This window comes from Bactrocera tryoni, chromosome 1 (assembly GCF_016617805.1).
Source record: "Bactrocera tryoni isolate S06 chromosome 1, CSIRO_BtryS06_freeze2, whole genome shotgun sequence".
Lineage (NCBI taxonomy): Eukaryota > Metazoa > Arthropoda > Insecta > Diptera > Tephritidae > Bactrocera > Bactrocera tryoni.
In genome coordinates this window covers 47,815,743-47,838,223 of record NC_052499.1, presented here as the reverse complement: position 1 = coordinate 47,838,223, position 22,481 = coordinate 47,815,743, and the positions used below count along the sequence as shown (strand labels likewise).

The 22,481-nt window shown below is 33.9% G+C and overlaps 1 protein-coding gene across 3 annotated transcripts in view; it reads left to right on the top strand.

Moving 5' to 3' along the window:
* LOC120772346 (ABC transporter G family member 23) overlaps window positions 1-16,062 on the top strand; it is a 74,838-nt gene extending 58,776 nt beyond the window's left edge. For 2 of the 3 annotated variants that reach the window (XM_040100913.1, XM_040100920.1), the window contains exons 5-14: window positions 8,223-8,739; window positions 8,855-9,003; window positions 9,705-9,846; window positions 12,569-12,661; window positions 12,757-12,942; window positions 13,019-13,217; window positions 13,310-13,559; window positions 13,709-13,769; window positions 15,032-15,363; window positions 15,558-16,062. In XM_040100913.1, coding sequence (XP_039956847.1) covers window positions 8,223-8,739; window positions 8,855-9,003; window positions 9,705-9,846; window positions 12,569-12,661; window positions 12,757-12,942; window positions 13,019-13,217; window positions 13,310-13,559; window positions 13,709-13,769; window positions 15,032-15,363; window positions 15,558-15,732 — 2,104 coding nt within the window. In that variant the 3' untranslated portion in view covers window positions 15,733-16,062. The remainder of the gene's footprint in view (window positions 1-8,222; window positions 8,740-8,854; window positions 9,004-9,704; window positions 9,847-12,568; window positions 12,662-12,756; window positions 12,943-13,018; window positions 13,218-13,309; window positions 13,560-13,708; window positions 13,770-15,031; window positions 15,364-15,557) is intronic. The other variant, XM_040100927.1, reaches the window with a different exon arrangement.
* The last annotated feature ends 6,419 nt before the right edge of the window (window positions 16,063-22,481 follow it).

Sequence of the window (22,481 nt, the reverse complement as noted above, 5' to 3'; positions counted from 1 at the left end):
TTTTTGTTTGACAAGATATCCACACAAAATTTTATCTTCAAAGAAATTTTTCATATCGGATAACTATATCATGTAGCTGCCATACAAACAGATCCAGCAAAATTTAGTTCTTAAATGAAAACTTTTTTATTTCACAAGATATTTTTATAAAATTTAGTATGAATTATGCTGAAAGGCAACGCTGCATTCTCCAAGCAAATCGTTCAGATTGAACCGCTTTAACATATAGCTACCATACAAACTGAATTATCAAAATCGAGTTCTTGTATGAAAATCTTCCTTATTCGACGAGATATCTTCACGAAATTTGATATAGACTACTTTCCAAGATAACAGTACAATCTCCGAAAAAATTGCTCAAATCGAAGCACTACATCATATAGTTGCCATACAAACTGTTCGTCAAAAGTCAAGAAAAAAGTTTTTTATACACTTTTATTCTATAAGAAATGCACATAAGAAAGGTATTATAGCTTTGATGGAGTCAAAAATAACGGCTTTTTGTTTTGTTTTTGTATTTTTTGTAGTTTTTTTTATCAAACTTTACATCTCTCATTGTCAAATCTCCAAGTATAACGTCAGATATCTTTTTGTAAATAATCAGCTTGATGATCAATTTTTGGAAATACAAGAAACTTCCTATGAAAAATATTTATGCATTTGGAGCATAAAAAACCGTTAATTGCATATTAACTGTTGAAAATGATGAAGAATGCGAAACATTGACACACATACATACATTTTTGAAGGCGTTAATGGCATGATTACTGCAAGTGGGCAAAAAACAATGTGAAAAAATAACAAAAATCAAAAATAAAAAGATGAAAAAATAGAAAATTGAAATAAAAAAATATTCAAATTAAAAAACTAAGAAATAAAAATTTTTTAAAAAATCTTAGAACAAAAAAAACAACGTAATTATAAAAAAATTAAGAGAAAAACCAAAATAAAATTAAACTAAAAAGCAAAAAATTGAAATAAAAATTAAAAAATATTAAATATTAAAATTAATGAAAACAGAAATAAAATTAAAATTAAAATATTAAATAAAAATATAAAACGTAATTTTAAAAAATATTAGAATAAGAAACCAAATATTAGAATTAAGATAAAAGAAAATGGAAATAATTAATAAATAAACTAGATTCAAATAAAAAGCAAAAAAAACGGAAAAATACAATTAAAATAAAAACCAAAATACTAACAATAATAAAACTAATATAAAGAAAAAATTTTAATAAAACCTTAAAAAAAGTTTAAGTAACAGTTAAATAAAAAACGGTAAATATTGAGTCACAAAATTTCAATTTTTACGCTTCAGCATTAGCACAAATTTTTTTGCGTTGCTACCGCCAACATTCAAGCGACACAAAGCGCACAATACACTTGCCTAGTGTGTTTGTTTGCATACATATATGTATATGTATATATATTTGTGTGTCCGTATGTATGAATCAAGTCAAGTCAACAGCTGTGAATTAAGTGATTAAGCCACAAAAGCTAAAAGCAGCAAAAAACACCTAAATAAATGGTGCCGATTGCTGGTGGCATTGTTGCGCGACTAAATGACCAATCGACCGGCACAAAGGCGCGCACACGCATATAAACTCACATTGAACGGCTTGACCCTCAACAAAGTTGCAGCGAAAAAATAGCAGCAATAAAATGAACAAGTAATAAAAGCAACAAAGTTGGTGGCGACCCCAACGCCAACGCCAGCAGCAGCTGCAGCGCGCAGAGTGGGCAGCGAGCAGGCGTAGCCATTGACCAGCGTGTCATTGCCGTTAACTCGAGCTGCTTTGCTAGCCAAATAAATTAATTAAAGAACTGTGTTGTTTTGTTTATATTTATACGTCTATAAAAACATATATGTATATCTACATACATATATACTTATACACACTCATATATTATATATGTATGTACCTTGAAATGGCACACTTGTTTCTTGTATTGTCGCTTGTTTTTGCTGCTTTTCGCTCAAATACGCTTTTATCAGCTGGAAAATCGCTTGCAATTATATATAATAAGTGCAGAACTGCAATTAAAACAACAGCAATAAACAATAGACGGGTGGTAGGTACGTGCCGCTGCCGAAAAGACCCTCAAGCGACGCAGTTGTGTGACATTTGTTGTTTGCTTTGTTTGTTTTTCAAAGAGATTTCCGAAAAAGTTGCCGAAACTGAGTTGAAAAATACACATATATACATTTACTGCTGATTTCTATATGTATGTGTACATGTATGTGAGTCTGTGTGTGCTCGAGACTCAAGGTGTCTGTCGCCGGTGTCAATTTGCTTTCTCAGCGTTCTTTGTTGCTTTTTGGTTTGACTTTTTGCTGTTTCAACGCGTTTAATCATATTTGCTTGCATGTAAATATGTATGCACGAATGTGTAATTGTATATATGATGCTATATGTATGTATGAATGAGTAATTGTATATATAATGCTATATGTATGTATGTATTGACATGGTTTATCTGCGCTTGTCGGTAGGTCGAACCGTTTACTTGGCCATTTATTTTTTGTGCGTTATTATGTTTTTTATATCTTGTTCTACTTTTTCATTTTTATTTTTCATTTTCGTCAATTTTATTGTCACTTATTTTTTTGTTTGTTTGTTTTTCTTGTCATCTTGAACCGCATTTCAACTTGAACTGTACCGTTTAGCATTGAGTCGCGCATGTGCATGTCAATGTTCAAGTTAACTTTATATCTATGTATGTGAATCTTAGCAGAAATATAAATTATGTATATATGTATGTGGGTATAGAGTGTATATTTTATATGTATGTAGGTAAGAAATATTTTTACGGCTTGTTAGGGCCTCTTATAACGAAATTTATCATTGTGATGACATGAGGCACGAATGTACTCTATAAAGGCACATATCTTCACCTAAAATGCAAAGCAACGTATCATCAGAAAAAAAGTCAAACATCGCTGTCGGATATAATAACCAATATATAACCATTTCAAATCCAAAACTATTTTTTTCAATGTGAGTGCATGATAACCAATATATAACCATTTTACAACCAAAAACTCAAATTTTGTTTCCATATGAGTGGTTTCTATTATACCGCCTTTCCTTCGCCCTATAAACGTATGAAAATTGATGTTATGTAATTTTGCGTTTTAGGGTGACGATATGTAGTTTCCTAAGTAATTTTTTTTGTAACATTTTTTCAAAAAAAAAATAAATAAATAAAAAAATAAAAAATTAATAATTAATAATAATAACTATAAGCAGAATATATCATTTTTGTAATATTTAAAAAATAAAAAACTTAATAATAATAACTATGCAGGAGAAAATATTATTTTTTCTTTGTAATATTAAAAGAATAATAATAATATTAACTATAAGCAGAAAATGTTATTAAATATCTTTGACTTACATTAAATTTTATTTATTTTCGTTTTTTTAATAATCGTAATAATTTTTGACAATAAAAGGTGTGGACGTATAAAAATAATTATGCCTTAAAACATATGCTTACATACATATTACATTAGGTTGTCAAAAAAGTCTTATGGTATTTTCAGCTAGTTGGCGCTGAAAGCGCGTAGTTCTAGTTTTATTCGTCGCATCGGGTCATGCTATACCTTTTTGAAAAGCTCATTTCACGCGCTAACACGTGTTTGATTGATTGTCGTTTCTTTTACGTCGTTCGTGAGTTATAGCGTCGCGAACATGGAGCAAAGTAAAGAGGAAATCTCAAGCCGCCAATAAAATTTGTGCAGTTTATGGACCCGATACAACGATGGTTTCAACGTTTTCGTTCTGATGTAGAGGTGGTCGAAGATGCGCCACGCTCCGGAAGGCCTGTCGTCGAAAATTGCGATAAAATCGCTGAATTGGTCGAAAGAGACCGGCATAGTAGCAGCCGTAGCATCGGTCAAGAGCTGGGCATGAGTCATCAAAAATTCATTTCAATTTCAATAAAAAAAAAAAAATCACTAAAAATACCGCAAGACTTTTTGACAACCCATTATATACGAACAACAGTGTGGCCTTTAAACAGGCACTAAAAATGTAGGCCGCAATTTATATTTTGTTTGAAAGTTGTTTTAGTTTTAAAACAAGACAAAAATATTAACTTGTTCGCACTGAAGCTATAACACCATTCACATGTGCATTTCTTATAGCATAAAAGGTATGACAAGTTTTTGGCATTATTTTATTCAGTCAGTTTTGTATGACAGCTATATGCTATAGTGGTCTGAACTGAATAATTTATGCGAAATTATACCGTTGTCCTGAATAAAAATTCATGCCAAATTTTGGGACGATATCTCGAAAATAAAATTTATTTCACTTACAAAGACTACACTTTGATCGTTCAGTTTATATGAGAGCTTATATGATGATATATTCATTCGATGTAAAATTTTTTCCATACAACAGAAAATCATATCCAGTTATACTATAAATTCATTATGACCATGATTTTATCCCTCTCAAGCAGCAAAACCTAACATAAACTCTTTCAAACTTGGAGCGTCGAAGGGAGAAGTTGCATGCTTTCAAACAACTGCATTTGACAAAATCTTCTTCAGATTTCACATTGAAACCCTAGAGTATGGAAACTCAGTTTCTATAAAACTTACTTAAATTTACTTGACAACGAAGGTTATTACGACTATGAACATGTCGGAAAACTATTAGATCACGATAGGTCATTTTAACAACACGTTTTAGCGATAAATGTAGAATTACTACATTTCAATAAATATTTTTCCCTCAACACTGCAGAAGGGAAGATTGTTCAATTGTGAACTGCCGCACTGCTAGCAACCACAAGATATCAGGTTTCTAAATCATACCTTATGTAATTGCTTCTTTTATACGAATCCATGCATTCAAGCTAACTACTATTTGGTAGTTTAAGTGGACTCAAATCTGGGCAACAAATAAAAAATGGCAGAGAAGTCTATGAATAAGACGAATATATTCGTGAACCTGTTGTCATTGACAGAGGAGGATGGACGACTTCCAAGAGACAAGTTTTCGTTGACTTCATTACCTTGATTGAATGATTTGTGTATTGGTAGTGAACTGTCTTAAATAATTCTGCAATATTTTCAACGATTCTATAGCCGTGTTTCCATTGGGGAGCGAAAAATTTTCAAACAAACTGGTTATTCAATGGTTTGCGCGCGGTTTCGACGGTTCAATCTGAGTCAAATTTGATATTCATTTACCATATCCTTTGCAAGTCTCTCAAAGCTCCATATACCTCTTTCAGACCTGAGAAATTAACGTTTACAGATTTTAACGCCGCTTCGCACAGTTGCTGATATGACCATCGTGAATGCAATAAAAATAAGAAAAAAAAATTATCCGAAGTAGGATTCCTAGAAAAAGGACTCGCACAATTGTGTATTATCGGTCTTAAGGCCATATTATTGAAAGAAAAAGCAGTACGATTTAAAAATCTTATTTCAAGAAAAAAAAAAATGATTTGATATTGATGGGATGTATTTAAAAATAATATTCATGTACATTGATTGAAAGCGATCATTTTTTTATGTGGTACTCCTGAAAACAATTTTTATTTTAGGTTAGGCAGAGAAATACATCGCATTTGGAGCATTTTATTCTAGTTCTGCTTGAACATTCTTTCACGCGGCACATCCGTGGTGTTGTCATACCGATCAGTACGTACATCAACGGGAGGATCCAGGGGTCTGTTTCTTTTTACAGCTGGCTCTGCTGCTAATGTGCAATACGGAACAGGTGGATTAATTGGCCTTTCAGTGAATTTGGCCAATACTTCGCCGAGCTCAGATTTAAACTTAAATAGGTCTTTAATATTCTTTTTTCGCATGCCCGCCTTTAGTGCATCGGCTCTGTACTCTCTTCATGCATTGCATACTGCCATGTCAATGAAATGAAAAGTTGTTTTTACAGTCCATTTCTTCGTTTTTATAAAAATTTTGTAGTATTCCATTGACTGATCAGCTGCGTCGACTCCGCCCATTTTAGCGTTGTAACGCTTTCCGATTTGAGGGCATGGTACATTAATGTGCTTGCGTTCCTTTTTGCACCACCTTTGTACAACTTCAACTGGGTCTTCTCCACATTCTGTGGATACTAGCGTAACGCACTTGCTATCGCGCCATTTAACTGCAACTACATTACCATTCACTAACTGGATTATGTCTCCTCTATTCATAATTCGGTCTAACGGGAAATCCATCCTCTGCACAGGCAATCGGTTTAAAGCCATGGTCCCAGTAGCCTTGTAGCCGAGTTCCAGGAGCTTTACTAAAAGAGAAATCATGGAAAGGTACCGATCAAATAGAGAAACCTTCCTTTCGGCAAATGTTTTGTCAATCTGATGACAATAGACGGTCCAACTCCCAAGCCAGTGTCAGAAAAAGTTCCTGCTCCTTGGAACATTTCGAAATCGACGACGAGCTCGCTGAAGGTCGCAACAACAAGGTTCTTAAGACCTACTTTTAATATCGGCTGCAGTAGCATTAAGGACACATCCATGCTGAGATAAGTGATACTTATTCATGAAAAAACGCGGCGTTTTGAAAATGATCTTCAGGAAAATATTTCTGAAAATACTCCATGGGTGTACTAACTAAAATATTTCATTGATGACTTGTTTGTTGCGGGGGCGTCGAGTCAACAAAACCGACGCTCTTCCAGGCTACATCCCGAGCAGATACGCTTGTATTTACATGACTTACAGTTGGGTCTTGATTAGCTGGAAGTAAAATTCCATCTTTCGAAGAAGTTTCATTACAATCCGACTCGGATGAACCGCCCTATTTGGTGGCTCCCAGAGAGCATCATCATTTGAGTTATCAAAACTAAAGTCATTATCAAGATTCAAATTGAAATGACCTGGAATGACACAAATGTGGGGGTAAATGAAAATACGGGGTCAAAGCCTGAAGCGCACAATTGGTGGTCCTTTTTTTCAATTTATCTTTTTCCATTCTTGACAACACGGCTGAACACTTCAAAACTTTGCAAATTGTGACAAAAATATACCAAAAATCAAAGAAACCGTTGAAAAGAACCGTTTGAAATAAATGGCACAATCATTGCTTTCGAGTCTTAACACGTAGTAAAGCGAAAAAAAAATGTTAACATATTTTTAGTCTTACCCCTACAATTGTGTATTGAAGGTCTGAAAGGGATACATTACATATTGTGGATTGAACTTGAACGTTTTCAAAAAACCATAAATATATATGTAATAAATGCTAAAAATATAGCATAATTCAGATACTTTTAGCCATTTCAAAGCTTGTTGAAGGTCTTACTTATTTACAATTCCTTCGAAGAACGAACTATGAACCCTTTTTCTTCTTACTTATTGGCGTAGACACCGCTCCAGTCGTTCTTCGCCAATTGGAAATTCCATTCATTCGAACAACATGACCTAGTGTAGCCGCTGTCGAGAGAGGATTTTACTTCTCAATTGCTTACTCAGTCCGATGTTGCACTTTTTGGCAAGAATTACTCTACGTTTAACATCGAGGCTGACATTGTTTTTGCTGTTAATGCTGGTTCCAAAATAGACGAAATTATCGGTGTCTTCGAACTTATGACCGTCAACAGTGACGGGGGAGCCTAGTCGCGAGTGTGACGACTGTTTTTTTGATAACAGGAGATATTTCATCTTACCCTCGTTCATCACCAGACCCATTTGCTTTGCTTCTTCATCCAGTTTGGAGAAAGCAAAACTAACGGCGCGGGTGTTGAGGCTAATGATATCGATGTCATTAGCGTCCGCCAGCAACTGTACAGTGTACACTCTTATAAAAGAGTGTACCTTCTCTCTTCAGCTCTGTAGCTCGAACTATTTTCTCCTAGAGTAGATTGAAGAAATCGCGCCGTAGGGCGTCGCCTTGGCTAAAACCTCATTTGATATCGAACGGATTGGAGAGGTCCTTCCCGATCCTAACGGAGCTTTTACGATAGCTTAACGTCAGTATAGACAGCCGCATTAGTTTTGCGGCGATACCAAATTCAGACTACTCGGAAGGAGGTTATGAGTTGTCCTTTTCAAATAACTATTCAACAAACTATCGAATTTCTTTTGCGATGTTGACTATAGAATCGAAATTTTTTAAACTAATGATCCTGAGTGAAAAAGTAAAATTTTGTGTCCTTTTTAATACAAACCAAATTTAAAAAATACACTTTCTTAACGGTATTTTTAAAAATGATAATCTTTTTCTCTCCTTTCAGCTACGGTCTACTGGGCGCCTCAGGTTGTGGCAAGACCACACTACTCTCGTGCATTGTCGGTCGACGTCGCCTGGATTCGGGTGAGATCTTCGTGCTCGGCGGCAAACCAGGCACACGCGGTTCGGGAGTGCCCGGCAAACGCGTCGGCTACATGCCACAAGAGATCGCCTTATACGGCGAGTTCTCTATACGCGAAACAATGATGTATTTTGGCTGGATATTCGGTATGGGCACCAAAGAGATCATGGAGCGTCTACAGTTCCTTTTGAATTTCCTCGATTTGCCGTCGGAGAAACGTTTGGTGAAGAATTTGAGTGGTGGTCAACAGCGACGTGTTTCCTTCGCTGTGGCATTGATGCACGATCCCGAATTGCTGATTTTAGATGAACCCACAGTGGGTGTGGATCCGTTGTTGCGCCAGAGTATTTGGAATCATTTGGTGCATATCACAAAGGCTGGCCAAAAGACAGTCATCATCACAACACATTACATTGAGGAGGCGCGTCAGGCACACACGGTGCGTAAGAATGTTGTGTAGGGAGGGGAGAATAAAGGGTAGCGCTGATATGCGCTGGAGGCGAGACTTTTTTAGTTATCTTTATTTATTAATATATGTGGTTTTCGTTTTGTAGATCGGTCTTATGCGTTCGGGTCATCTGCTGGCCGAGGAGTCACCAAGCGTTTTGCTGTCCATGTACAAATGCATCAGTCTGGAGGAAGTCTTCCTTAAGTTGTCGCGCATGCAAAGCCAGAAGGGTGAAATCTCGAATGTGAACTTTAGGTGAATTTCGTTTCCAATTTATATCCTAGTTAATTAAGGTTTAGAGCAACTACTCGTCATACTTGCCACTAATAGTCTTGTCTTACAACAAGTACACAACACTAAACAGACACACACACATACGCAGCAAAATGCGACAATAGCAACATTAGAAGCTGGGCGTGCTGAAAAGCCCCCAAAAACACTCAAATTTACATAATTTTTTGCACGTTCGTCATTGTTTTTTGGCCATTTTTGTATTTGCGTGTGTTTGTAGTTGTTGTAGCTAACCATCATTGTCATTCAAACATTGTACGCCACAGCATGAATATCAATTAATACGTATGTACGATTTGTTTTTCGTTTTTATCTTATTCTTCACATATTTTAACGCATATTCACCACTCACCCTGTATACGTGATGTGCGCAATCGCCGTCGGCATCCTCGTTGTGGTTGCTGTTGTGCTCTTCACGCTGTTGATCCATCCACATATCCGTATGTATGCATCTACAAATGTACTCGCAACGCATATGTGCATGTATTTGTATGTGTGTATGCGTGGGCTCGTAATTTGTGACTCATCGCTCGTTTAATGGCGTTGGTAACACTGATTGTGGCGATAATTTCATTTATGCGGTTCACGTTGCAATCGATTTATCTCTATTTTGTGGTTGTTGTGATTTAATTATGCTCATTGCTCGTGATTTTGGCGACTAACAGTAATAATATCTCATTACATGCCATGGCATTCGGCAGTAAAATGGATAAGCCCAGCTCGAGTCAAGAAGGCGGTGTTGTCGGACTGAACTTCCATCAGAGCAAAGAAGTGCTGATCAACGAATCGAATGGATCTGTTTTTACGGTTTGTTATAAAAGTTGAATTATTATTTCATAGTCGCTCATCCTATCGTTTACTAAGCGATTTCAATTGAATTATTTTTTTATTTTAATATTGCCACTGCAAGCGATTTTTTAGAAAAATTTTAAATTTCATTCAGAACCCTTTGAAACGGCGTGATTGGAAGGTCTCGTTAATTCCAAAACTAAAAAAATATTAAGCAAGCAATCGATTATTAAGATTTTTTTTCAATCAATTATGGTAATAAAATTTGATAAGAGTAACGCTTATCAAATTTTAAAAATTTTGTTATCGATAAATTATCGAATATTTTTACTAATTAAATTATCGATAAAATATATAAAGATTTATTTTTAATCAATTATGGTAATAATATTTAATAAGATATTAAGACAAAATAACATTTATCAAAATTTAGTTATCGATAAATTAGATATAATTAAGATAACTAATTTATTGATAATAAAAAAATTTTGTTTTATCTTATGTTAAAATGAAGTTTGCCGATAAATTATCGAAAGTTTTGATAGTTCAAATGATTGATAAAATATAAAAAGATTTATTTTCAAACACTTATGATAATAATAATTTATAAGTGTAACACTTATTAAATTTTAAAATTTTAGTTATCGATAAATTAGATATACATTTTATCGATAAGTTATCGAAAGTTTTCATTAATAAAATGGTCGATAAAATATATAAAGATTCATATTTAATCACTTATGGTATTAATATTTGATAGGTATAACATTTTTTAATTTCTAAAATTTTGAGTTATCGATAAATTATGCACACTTAAGATAATTAGCTTATCAATAAATTTTATTTCATACTAACGATAAATTATCGAACATCTTTATTAATAAAATGATAGATAAAACAAATTGGTTAATAAATATTTTATTTTCAATTGCCGGCAATCGATTATTATTTTCTGTTTATTTATTTTAATATATTTTTTTAATCACTTATGATTATTTTATTTGATAAGTGTAACTTAAATCAAATTTTTAATGTTTTGAGTGATCGACAAATTATCGGTATTTATGATATTTAATTTATCGATAAAACAGCATTTTCGTCGGAACTTTAGATAATCAATTCATCGCCCAAATAATTTTTTCAATAAATACATATTTTATTTTCAATGACTGGCTTTTGTCGTCCAACTGAAAAAAAAAATTATTTAAGAAAATATTTCCTAAATATCCCTTTTAACACCGTTACTCATTTTTTTTCGAAAATTTCAATCGATACATTTAAAGATATAAATTTCACGATTTCTGTGATTTCGATAAATTGTAATCGATAATTTAAAATAATAATTTATCGATAAATAATTTAGGCAATTACAAAAAAATATTTTAAATTTCTGCCTTGTGAAATTGAGAAGAAACAATTGGTTAATTTTGTTCGATAATTTTTTATTAGTAACAGTTTTAAGACAGCTTTTCTATATCTTTTCGATAAATTTTGTTCTATTAATTAAAGTTAAAAGCAAGCCATTGCTCCCTATATCATTAATTTTCTATTAATTTTTGTGATTTCGATAAATGGTAATCGATAATTTAAATTAAATTTTATCGATAAATAATTTAGATTTAGAATTATTATATTTAGATTAGATTATATTAATAATTTAGAATTAGAATTTTTATTCTGCCTTGTGAAATTGAGAAGAAACAATTAGTTAATTTTATTCGATAACTTTTTATCAGTACGAGTTTTAGTACAGCTTTTCTATAGATTTTCGATAAACTTTATTCGATACCAGTCATTACTCTCTATAGCATTCATTTTTTTTGTTGAATATTTCGTTTAAACAAAATTAAAAATTATCGATAATTTTCGATAATTTTTGTAAGCAAATAATTTTTTTTTTAAATAATATATCTTATCCTGAAAATGAAAATACACTTTTCCTCGCATTCCAAATATCTTAATTTTTTAAGGAAGCTTATTTTGTTGTATAATGTATTGTTGTTATCGGTTGTTGAAAAGTGCCGAAATATAATAATTTTATTATAACCCTTCATCATACAGAACCAATTTATTAAACTTTTTTTCTAATTTGCGCCATATTGTTTTTTTTATGTTAATGTTATCGTTTATTTTCAAAGTCGATTATTTTCGATAAGTTAAATCTGATCAAAGTATTCTGTAACTTAAACTGTGTTATCAAAAAATAAAACATAAAATTTAATTTTAGTTTCATGAAGAATATCACCGAAGTCTTTCAAAAGGTACGGAGCTTGACCATGTTTGGCTCTCAGAAAATATTACTATATTCAGAGATACTTGAAACTTGTGATGTACAGATTTTCTGTTGTCACAAAATCTTTTTTGCGAATACGGTTTGGTATAGAGATTATTCTTTCAGGCGTTGTTAGATGTTTACCTAAACTTTACCACGATTACTTTCAATATTAAGGTCTATATTTCTTTTTATTGAATTAAATATTGTGAGCCCTTAAAAATAACCTAAAATATTTCAAAAATATTACATCTTAACTGCAAATTATTATTATAATAAATATTAGAAGTAGAAATATTTTAAGGATTTTATGATTAAAACGATCGCATATGAGAGTCTCATAGAAGCTTTAGTTTTCCTAAAATAATTTTTTAAAAAGCAAAAATTGATATCATCTCATTTCCTTTACGCTATATCAATAAAAAATCAAAAACCGAAAAACCAAAACCACTATTTTTGCACCGACAGTTAAATCAAGAACCCTACGATCCGCCCCAAATAAAACGCAACAAACCCAATGATGAAGAGAGCTGCCAGGATTGCTGTGCGAACTTGTGTAAGGTAAGCACTACTCAAGCCAAGCCTAGCCAAGTCTCAGACACGAAAACAGAATTAATATTTACTTAAATTTTTTTCTCCAATTTTTTCGCTCACAGGTCACAACTAAGGGCAAAATGAAGGCATTGCTGACCAAGAACTTCCTGCGTATGTGGCGTAATGTCGGCGTTATGCTGTTCATTTTCGCTTTACCCGTTATGCAGGTGATACTCTTCTGTTTGGCAATTGGACGTGACCCGACTGGCTTGAATTTGGCTATCGTCAACAGCGAAATGAATAACACAGTGAGTACAAGTCCCATCATAGTGCAAGTTTTCGAATGACAATTCTATATATATGACTTCTATTTTTAACACTTAGAACATCTGTCATTGGGAGGACTCTTGCCACTTCTCGAATCTCGGCTGTCGCTATTTGAGCCATCTGAATGACACCATGGAAAAGACATACTACACGGACTTGGAGGAGGCCAAAGATGCGGTGCGTGTGGGCAAGGCTTGGGGTGTGCTTTACATAACGGAGAACTTTACGGACGCTTTTGTGGCGCGTGTAGCATTGGGTATGTTCAAAGCTTATGCATTTTCATTCAATAATTATTTATTTAAAACTCATTACTATAACCTTGTTTGGCCTCTCTTCTGCATTCTGTAGGACGTGACGCGGATGATGAGACCATTGATCAGTCGGAAATCAGAGTGTGGCTCGATATGTCAAATCAGCAAATCGGTATTATGCTGAATCGTGACATACAGCTGGCCTATCGTGCTTTCGCCATGGACTTACTGGATCAATGCGGCAACAATCCGAAGCTCGGCGATGTGCCAATACAATTCAGAGAACCCATTTATGGCACAATGAATCCATCATTCACAGATTTCGTTGCGCCCGGCGTGATATTGACGTAAGTAGCGGCGGTGGCATACGCTTTAAAGGAAATCCGCACATTTATTTTTTTGTTTAACTTTTCATTAACTTTTTTAATTGTTTAATGGCATTGAAAGTCTTATTTGTTTTTATTAATTTTTTTTTGTTTGCCATCGGAATTTATAGCATTGTGTTCTTCTTGGCTGTTGCATTGACGTCATCCGCTTTAATCATCGAACGCACTGAGGTGAGTACATACTTTTTGCGCATAGTGTAAATGGATATGACGTAGGTGGAATGAAAATAAAACTTAGTTGATTTCCTTTGCCAAAAAATTATTCGCTTTTGTCGTTACTTCGTTCGGATCCTCAGCACATATGCGAACCAGAAACAATATATGTATAACAACTCTACAGTTGGACAATTTAAGAAATAACTTTCTCACAATTTAACAGAAACTAAAATTATTGTCTTCTCTTATTTACTTATTTTTCATGCAAATAGTTCGTCAAAATTGGGATCAAAACATTTACTTAGCAGTATTAAAGAGAGATCACTGTTCTATACATTCTTCTTCTTCTTTATTTATGTAGACACTGTTTGCGCGGTTATAGCCGAGTTTACAACAGCGCGCCAGTCATTCGTCCTTTTCGCTGTTTGGCGTCAATTGAAGCTTCTAAGTGTCATTCTCAATCTGGTCTTTCCAACGGAGTGGAGGTCTTGCTCTTCCTCTGCTTCGCTCGGCGGCTACTGTGTCGAATACTCTCAGAGCTGGAGTGTTTTCACGACATGATCTAGCAGCCAGCATAGCCGCTATCTCTTAATTCTTATTGTCTAATTATCTGGACTAAGGCTGTGGTTTTGACTAGAAAGTGATGGCTCGCCTTAAGACCTTTTTTATTTTGGATTATCGGCAGCCTTGGAGAAATATTGCTAAAAACTTGTCGACCTTTAAGACCTTTTAAGTGCTTTCAAACATCTTTCTTAAATGAAAATATTGGAATTGTTTTCAAAATGCTTAGCGGAAAAGTTGCTCTAATTGCATATCTTAAGAAAACCGTTGATGTGTTAATTCAATGTTGTGACCATTCTTGAGAGAACCCGGTTCGTTTTCAGTCATACGAATGAAAAGTTGGATCGTGATACAAATTCTGTTGAATCTTTTTACTCTACTTTGATGAAAGTGTGGATTTATATTGACCGATTAGCCAAGGAAACCGGCACTTTTTGAATTGAAAGAGTCTTTTATTCGGGCATTAAAGATGTAGGGTTGGACACAGGTGGTCCTAAGTTTAAACTTAGTTCTTGCGAGTAATTCAAGCTCTGTGCTTTGTTAAACTGACTTCTGTAAATCTTTTTGGCTGAGTAGCAGATTGATTAAGAATTCCAATACTTTTATCGTTTCAAATTTACTCTTTTCCAAATAATTCCAATATTAAAAAAAAAAAATAATAATTTCTCTTTGTTATTACACGCCGCTTTAATTTTAACTTTTCTAAATACTTTTAGGGTTTACTCGATCGCTCTTGGGTCGCCGGCGTCTCACCCAGTGAGATCCTCTTTTCGCATGTCATCACACAATTCGTCGTCATGTGTGGCCAAACAACGCTCGTACTTATCTTCATGTTGGTCGTCTTTGGTGTTACAAATAATGGCGAACTCTTCTGGGTGATCGTGCTGACACTGTTGCAGGGTATGTGCGGCATGTGCTTTGGCTTCCTCATCTCATCGGTATGTGAGTTGGAACGTAACGCCATACAATTGGCGTTGGGCTCATTCTATCCAACATTGCTGTTATCGGGCGTCATTTGGCCCATCGAAGGCATGCCTATCGTGCTGCGGTGAGTTGGAGTTTTTTTTATAGATTTCTCGTATGTTTACTCACTAGCTCTCTCTCATGTTTACTCACTATCTCTCTATAACTGTTAATTATATACGCTCTAACGGTTATTAATGTTATCTGTAACTGTTATTTATGTTATTCGTATCTTTATTTGCTCTCTAACGGTTATTTATGTGCTCTCCAAATGTACAGGTACATTTCACTTTGCCTGCCGCTAACGCTCGCTACCACATCGCTGCGCTCGATTTTGACGCGCGGCTGGCAGATCACCGAGATGGCTGTGTATTCCGGCTTCCTGAGTACGCTCGCGTGGATCGTCGGCTTCCTGATACTGACGCTGTTGGTGCTGCAAGCGAAACGTGGATAGAAATACTTCGGGTTTTTGCAACAGCAAATTGGGAGCAACAAATTAATTTAATATCTATAATTTTTTTTTTATCAACTAACTTACGATACTAGAAATTGTACAGAAATGAAATTAAGAGCAAAGAAAAACAAAATTGGGTTGCTTAATTAATCCAAAACTGTATCTATATATGTATGTATGTACATACATATGTATACATATATGCATATGGTTGGCAGATCGCACAAGAGATCTTGTGTAAAGTGAAAAGTGTCGATCGCATTGTAGCTGAGTTTTTAGTTCTAGAGAGTAAATTTTAATTAAAGAAAAAAACAACAACAAAGAAAAAAATATATATGTATAAATACAAAAACAACAACAATTGTTTAAGGTGTCTTGTCCTAATGTTAGCATTAATTCATATTAAGCATACTGTCTAGTTTATTTCGCACATACACATACACACACGCGCGCAAATAATCAAGTGCGAACACAAAAAGAAAAGCTACAAAGTTCAAAACACAGACAAAAAAAGCACGCAAGTGTTATTTGAGGAAATTTTAAAAGTTTTGAAAATTAAAAAAGAATTAAAATAAAATTAAAAATTTTTTTTTTTCACATTCTCGAATTTCGGTAAATATTTATTTTTCAAAATTTAAACAAATTAAAAAAAATTAAAATAAAATTAAAAAATATTTTTTTCACATTCTCGAATTTCGGTAAATATTTATTTTTCAAAATTTAAACAAATTAAAAAATTTTAAAAATTAAAAAAAATATTTTTTTCACATTCTCGAATTTCTGTAAAAAACCCGTTTTATTTATTTTTTAAAATTTAAAAAAAATTGAAAATTTTTTTTTTTCACATTCTCGAATTTCGATAAATATTTACATATTTTCAAAAATTTAAAGAAATGAAAAAATTAAAAAAATTTTCAAAATTAATTTCTTTAATTAAACAAATTTTAAAAATACTTTATTTTCATTTCGAATTCGATAAATATTTATTTTTAAAAATTTAAAGAAATTAAAAAATTAAAAAAAATTTAAAAATTAATTTCTTTATTAAATAAATTAAAAAAATTAAAATTTTTTTTTACATTTTCGAATTTCAGTAAACGGCAAACTATTCAAAAATTGTACTCAAACTGGCAACGCTTTCACAAATATTTAAGCTTTTCGGTAAAGCTGTCGCGCAATATAACTCATTTTTGCCAGCAAAGCAAGCCAAGCGCTTAGCACACTTGTTGGCGCATGCGCAGGCGTTTCCAAACCCCGAACACACAGTTGTTGTTGTGTGCGTGTGCAGGATTTTCCTAGTTTATTGGTTTTTTCTTCACTAAAAATGTATTTTTTTGTTTTTACAAAATATTCTAATTTAATTTAGCAATGATTTAAGGTTTAGGTTGTATTAATAATAATTATTACGTTTATCTTCTTCTTAATTTAAGCCAAGTTTTATAACTTCCTTTGTAAATAATTGTGTAGCAATTTTCCAAAATGTAAGCTTCTAAGTAAAAACGGAAAAAACTGTAAAGAAGGCATTATTGTACTACACAAAAACGAAAACAATAACAACAATAAGAACAAAAAAACAAAAAATCAGAAATAATATAACAACAACAACAACGAATTAGTCGGAATATAACTTATTTCTTTACTTACTCTTTCACGCACTCTCTTATAAGCATGCTATCACACGCTCTCTTATGCGCGCTCGCTCTAACTCACTCTTACACTCACTTTCTCTCACTCGCGCTTACTTACTCACTCACTTCGCCACTACTATCGCTTATTATTTGGTCGCATTTCCGTCCACGTACTCATATGTAACTTTCGTCGGCACTCGTGCCGCCCGAACGATTTGCTTGCTTAATCTCTTTATGAAACGAACTTCGAACTTAGACTTTTGCACTGCTGTCCAATTTTCTATAAATATTTATTTATTTTTCACATTTTTTCGAGTCTTTTCGCTAACATTATCTAACACAAAAGGACTGTGATTATATTAATTTCCTTGAATTTTTTTGTAAACAAGAAAAGAAATATGTAATGAAATTATATAATAAATACTTAATTACTGTTATTGGTTTTTGAATTCTTTGGCGCCTAACATACATATGTTTGTATACAAAAAATGCATTCATGTTTGCACATATGATTACATAGCAATACTATACAAATACAGTTTTAAATACCTTTGTAATTAAATACAATTACTCATATATAAATATATATGTAAAATGTATAGTTTATCTTGTATGTTTGTATGTGAAAGTCAAATAAAATAATTTAAAATAAAAATTTAATAATTTAAAATGATTAAGCGTGTCTCTTTACTACATTCAGTCTCTTGGATATTTAAGACGAGTTCAAGAATAGGCCGATATAAGCATAGGAGACGTTCTAGGGTCTCTATCATGCTCAAGCCCCTGCTCTTACGGCATGCATTATCGTTAATAATGCCCGTACGGCTCGCATGTGAGTCAGACAGACGAGCGTGACTAAATCGACTTAGCTTATCACATATCACGTCTATGTAAATGGGGATAGGACTTATAGTTTCCGACGATTCCTTCTAAAAACTTAGGAAAAACTATTTTACGTTCTAAAAGTGATAGTTTATTCGAGATAATGAACAACTAACGTACAATAATTATCCCCGCAAAACTAATACGGCTGTGTAAACTGACGTTGGGCAATATCAAATGCTCCGTCAGGATCGGGAAGGACCTCTTCGAGCCATTCGATGCCAAACGAGGCTTCAGACTCATATGACTTCTTTAACCTACTTTTGGAGAAAATAATTCGAGCAGCAGAACTAAACAGCGAATCTTCAATGAGAGTGTGCAGCTCCGACGATATTCGTATCATTTGTCTCAACTACCGCGCCGTTAGTTCTGCTTTCTCCAGACTAGACAAGGAAGCAAAGCAAATGGATCTGGTAGTGAACGATGCCAAGACGAAATATCTCCTGTCATCAAACAAACAGTCGACGCACTCACGACTTGGCTCTCACGTCACTGTTGACAGTCATAGCTTTGAAGTCGTAGATAATTTCGTTTATCTTGAAACCAACATTAACAATGTCAGCCTCGAAATCTAACGCAGAATAACTCTTGCCAATAGGTGCTCTTTTGGACTGAGTAGGTAACTGAGAAGTAAAGTACTCTCTCGTCGAACAAAGACCAAATCTATAAGTCACTCATTATTCCCGTCCTTCTATAAGCTGCAGAGGCATGGACGATGACAACATCTGATGAGTCGACGATACGAGTTTTCGAAAGAAAGGTTCTGCGGACGATTTATGGTCCTTTGCGCATTGGCAACGGCATTTGACGGAACGATGAGCTGTACGAGTTATATCACGACATTGACATAGTTCAGTGAATTAAGGGACAGTGGTTACGCTCCAGCTCTGAGAGTATTCAACGGAGTACACGCCGGGAGAATCAGAGAAAGAGGAAGATCTCCACTCCATTGGAAAGACCTGGTGGGGAAGGACCTGGCTACATTTGTAATCTTCAATTGGCGCCAAACAGAGAAAAGGAAGAATTACGGGCGCGCTGTTATAAACTCGACTATATCCGGTGCCTACGCTAATAAAGGAGAAAAAGAACGTACAATAACTACATACATTGTTCCTTAGGGCTCATGGGTTTAGTATTAGGTGCGCAACTAAGTTCCCTGTTTGTTCTTTTTTTTTAGTGAAAACGCAATTTTATGGTAAGGGAATGGTTACAAATGAATTATTCGAAGTATTGCTCATGGCTGGTCATAACTTGTTCCCACCTTCCTGAAAAACTCGAATACCATTACGGCACAATTGTTCATCTTGTGATGCTATCCAAGAATCCAGCCGTTTTTCGATGTCGTCTTGTGAGTGGAACTGTTTCTGAGCCAGACTATGTGCCATCGAAAGAAAAATATATAACATAAAGTATGCAATATCTGAGGAATACGGCAGCTGGGGTAGGGCCTCCCATTTAAGCGTTTCTAGGTAGATAAACGGGTTTGCCAATGTGAGACCGAGCATACTTATGCAGCAGAATCACTTTTTGGAGTATCTTCTTGTATTTAGTCCGCTTTACGCGCAGTGTTCGCTCAACGTCTCTTGATATCGAATCATAAGGAGCCTACGTTCCTTGTTTCTGAATAATTCCCAGCGCATGTAGTTGCTTTGAAATGGCTTATCCTGTGATTCCCAAAGCTAAAACTCTTCTTGCGTTTGATACATATCCTCATCCAGCCAAGGATCCTATACACCGTCTTCGAAGATTTTTAATCTTCATTTACGCGGACTGTCGTTAATATTGAAATCGTTGTCTTTGAAGCCACGAAACTAATCACGGTATGTTGTTGGAGCAATAGCTATGTGAAATTTTTGTAGTTTCCGGTGCACTTCAGCCGCCGATTTCTTTGACTGAAAGAAGAAAATCTACACTTTCCGTAAATAAGGATTATTTGGCAAAAATCGGACATATTGGCACAACTTTGTTATGTGTTTGGAAAAGGTGATCGGGAGGCCTATAAGCAACTGTCTGGTTGTGGTCGTCTGTCTGATATTTTTTTGATACAAACTTTACCTTCACTGTAAAAATTTCATTTAGCACACAGTCCTTGAGGTGTTCTACGTTTGTACCTGTCATTCGGGCGGATAGCCCAGCTCCGGTCCTTTAATATTTAGTTACTTTCTGGACTTGTACTTCGGCGTATACTTTCGTTTTTCTATAACATGCTTCCTTTTCCATTTCACCGATGATTCCAATTAGTGGATCCGCTGAAGACTAAAATGCAGTGAAAAGTTTTTGTTCTTGTTAAATATGTCAAGTTTGAAGTGATGAATGCACAGAGGAAAGCCGTGCTTGTTCGGAGATATCACTGACTAAAGAACTGTGTTTTTTGATATGGAGTGTTTAGATCTTAAAATTCAAGCTGAAGTGCTTTTGCTCATGAGAAACTAGGAGTATAGGTTAATGGTGCTCAATTACTTCAAGTCTGAGGGACCACGGACACTTGACATACTCTCTAAAAGCAAAATGATCTACATCTCTCCTCAGACACACTTTTATGTAAATTTTGCGAAATCTTTCTGCGTACTAATCAATAAGAGGTATTAAGGGGGTATTCTAGTCTAGAAGCATGAATTTCAGGTAATTTTTAAAGTGTCGTAAAAAAAGGCAATTAATATTTTTACTATCCATTTTTTATTAGTTATTTGTTAATTTTAGAAAAGTACAGATAAAAATTAAGAAGTAAATAAAGTAAAAAATTTCAAAAACTATGAGCTGACGAAGTGGGGGGTCTCTAAAAATTTCCACGTGACCAAACCCATGATTTCAACCCTCCTAGTTATCTGAAACCAAAAAAAAAAAGATTATTAATCTAGAATAATGTGGGAACAATTTTTTTTACAAAATGGCGACTGCCTGAAAAAAAAGTTTTTTTTTATCACTTTTTCTGACTATTTCGAATTTTTTAAAAATAATAAAAATAAAAATTTAGGGATGGGGCTAGTTCCAACCATAGACAAGCCTATAAAGAAGACTCTATAAAAATTTCAAGTAAATCGGTCCAGTAGAACCTGAGAAATCGTGGGTATCGTTCTGAAAAAGTCAGTTTTGAGAAAAACGCGTTTAAAGTTTAGGAGACAATTCTAGTGAACACGAACGCCACGTCACAAAATCGGCTGTATCTCCGAAAATAAGTCGAATTTTGAAAAATTGATCAATATAAATTTTATCAATTGAGAATATTGTAGCTTTGTATAATATATACATATGTATATTATATATTCATATATGTATCATATAAAAGTTTGTGTGAAGGTCTTGTTTTTTATTATAAAATAAATATTTATATTCCACAAACGTGCATAGAGAGACAAATCGTGAGGAGAATACGCAATAGCTGTGAGAATGTGATTTTGAGGAATGATGGTATCGGAAAATTGTGATTATATTTACACTTTGCTTAACAGTACATAATGATATCGTAACGTAATGTAATGATATCGTAACAATTCTGAGTGAATAACGGTATGGATAGCAGCTCAAGTGTAGACCAAGGTTATTTTACCCAGATACTTCATATCTATTTGATGATTCATTTTATACCCATTCGCCGATTAGATTAGGATTCTTCTAGGATTTTCAAAATACATGATTAAATTTGTAAAAAAAAGCAAATCTTCCTAATATGCTATTATAGCGTTAAATTCAGCCACGCTCAGGACGTAAAACAACTTTCAGTTCAGAACGCGATGGTGCGCGGTGACTATCGCAAGTATCCGTTTGAAATTTTAACTTTAATTCAGCGTTATATCTTATTTTTGGATTTTTTTTGTTATTGCAATTTGCTTTTTCTATAACTTTTACTAAAACATGTTTTATAGTGAAAACATTTGAAGAAAAATTGATATTCTGTCAATTACGCCAGCATATACTTTACTAAAAAATTCATTGTGAATTAAGGTTTCGTTTGCTTTTGTGCCAGATAACGCGAGTCCCTAGAAACATCTTCGCTCCACCAGGCACTTTTGAAAAAAAAAATATTTTAGGAATGGCCTCATAGCCGCTACGAAATCTCAGCAAATTTTTTTATGGAATACATGTTTAATCAAGCCTATAGGACCAAAAATCTAATTTTTCTTTTTTCCAAGAATAAACCACTAGAGTTGAGCCTTTTTGAAGGTTCTAGGCTGTCTAAACCTTAAAAATAAATTATCATTCTATAAGGTTTTTATTACAGCAATTAAAGAAATATATGTA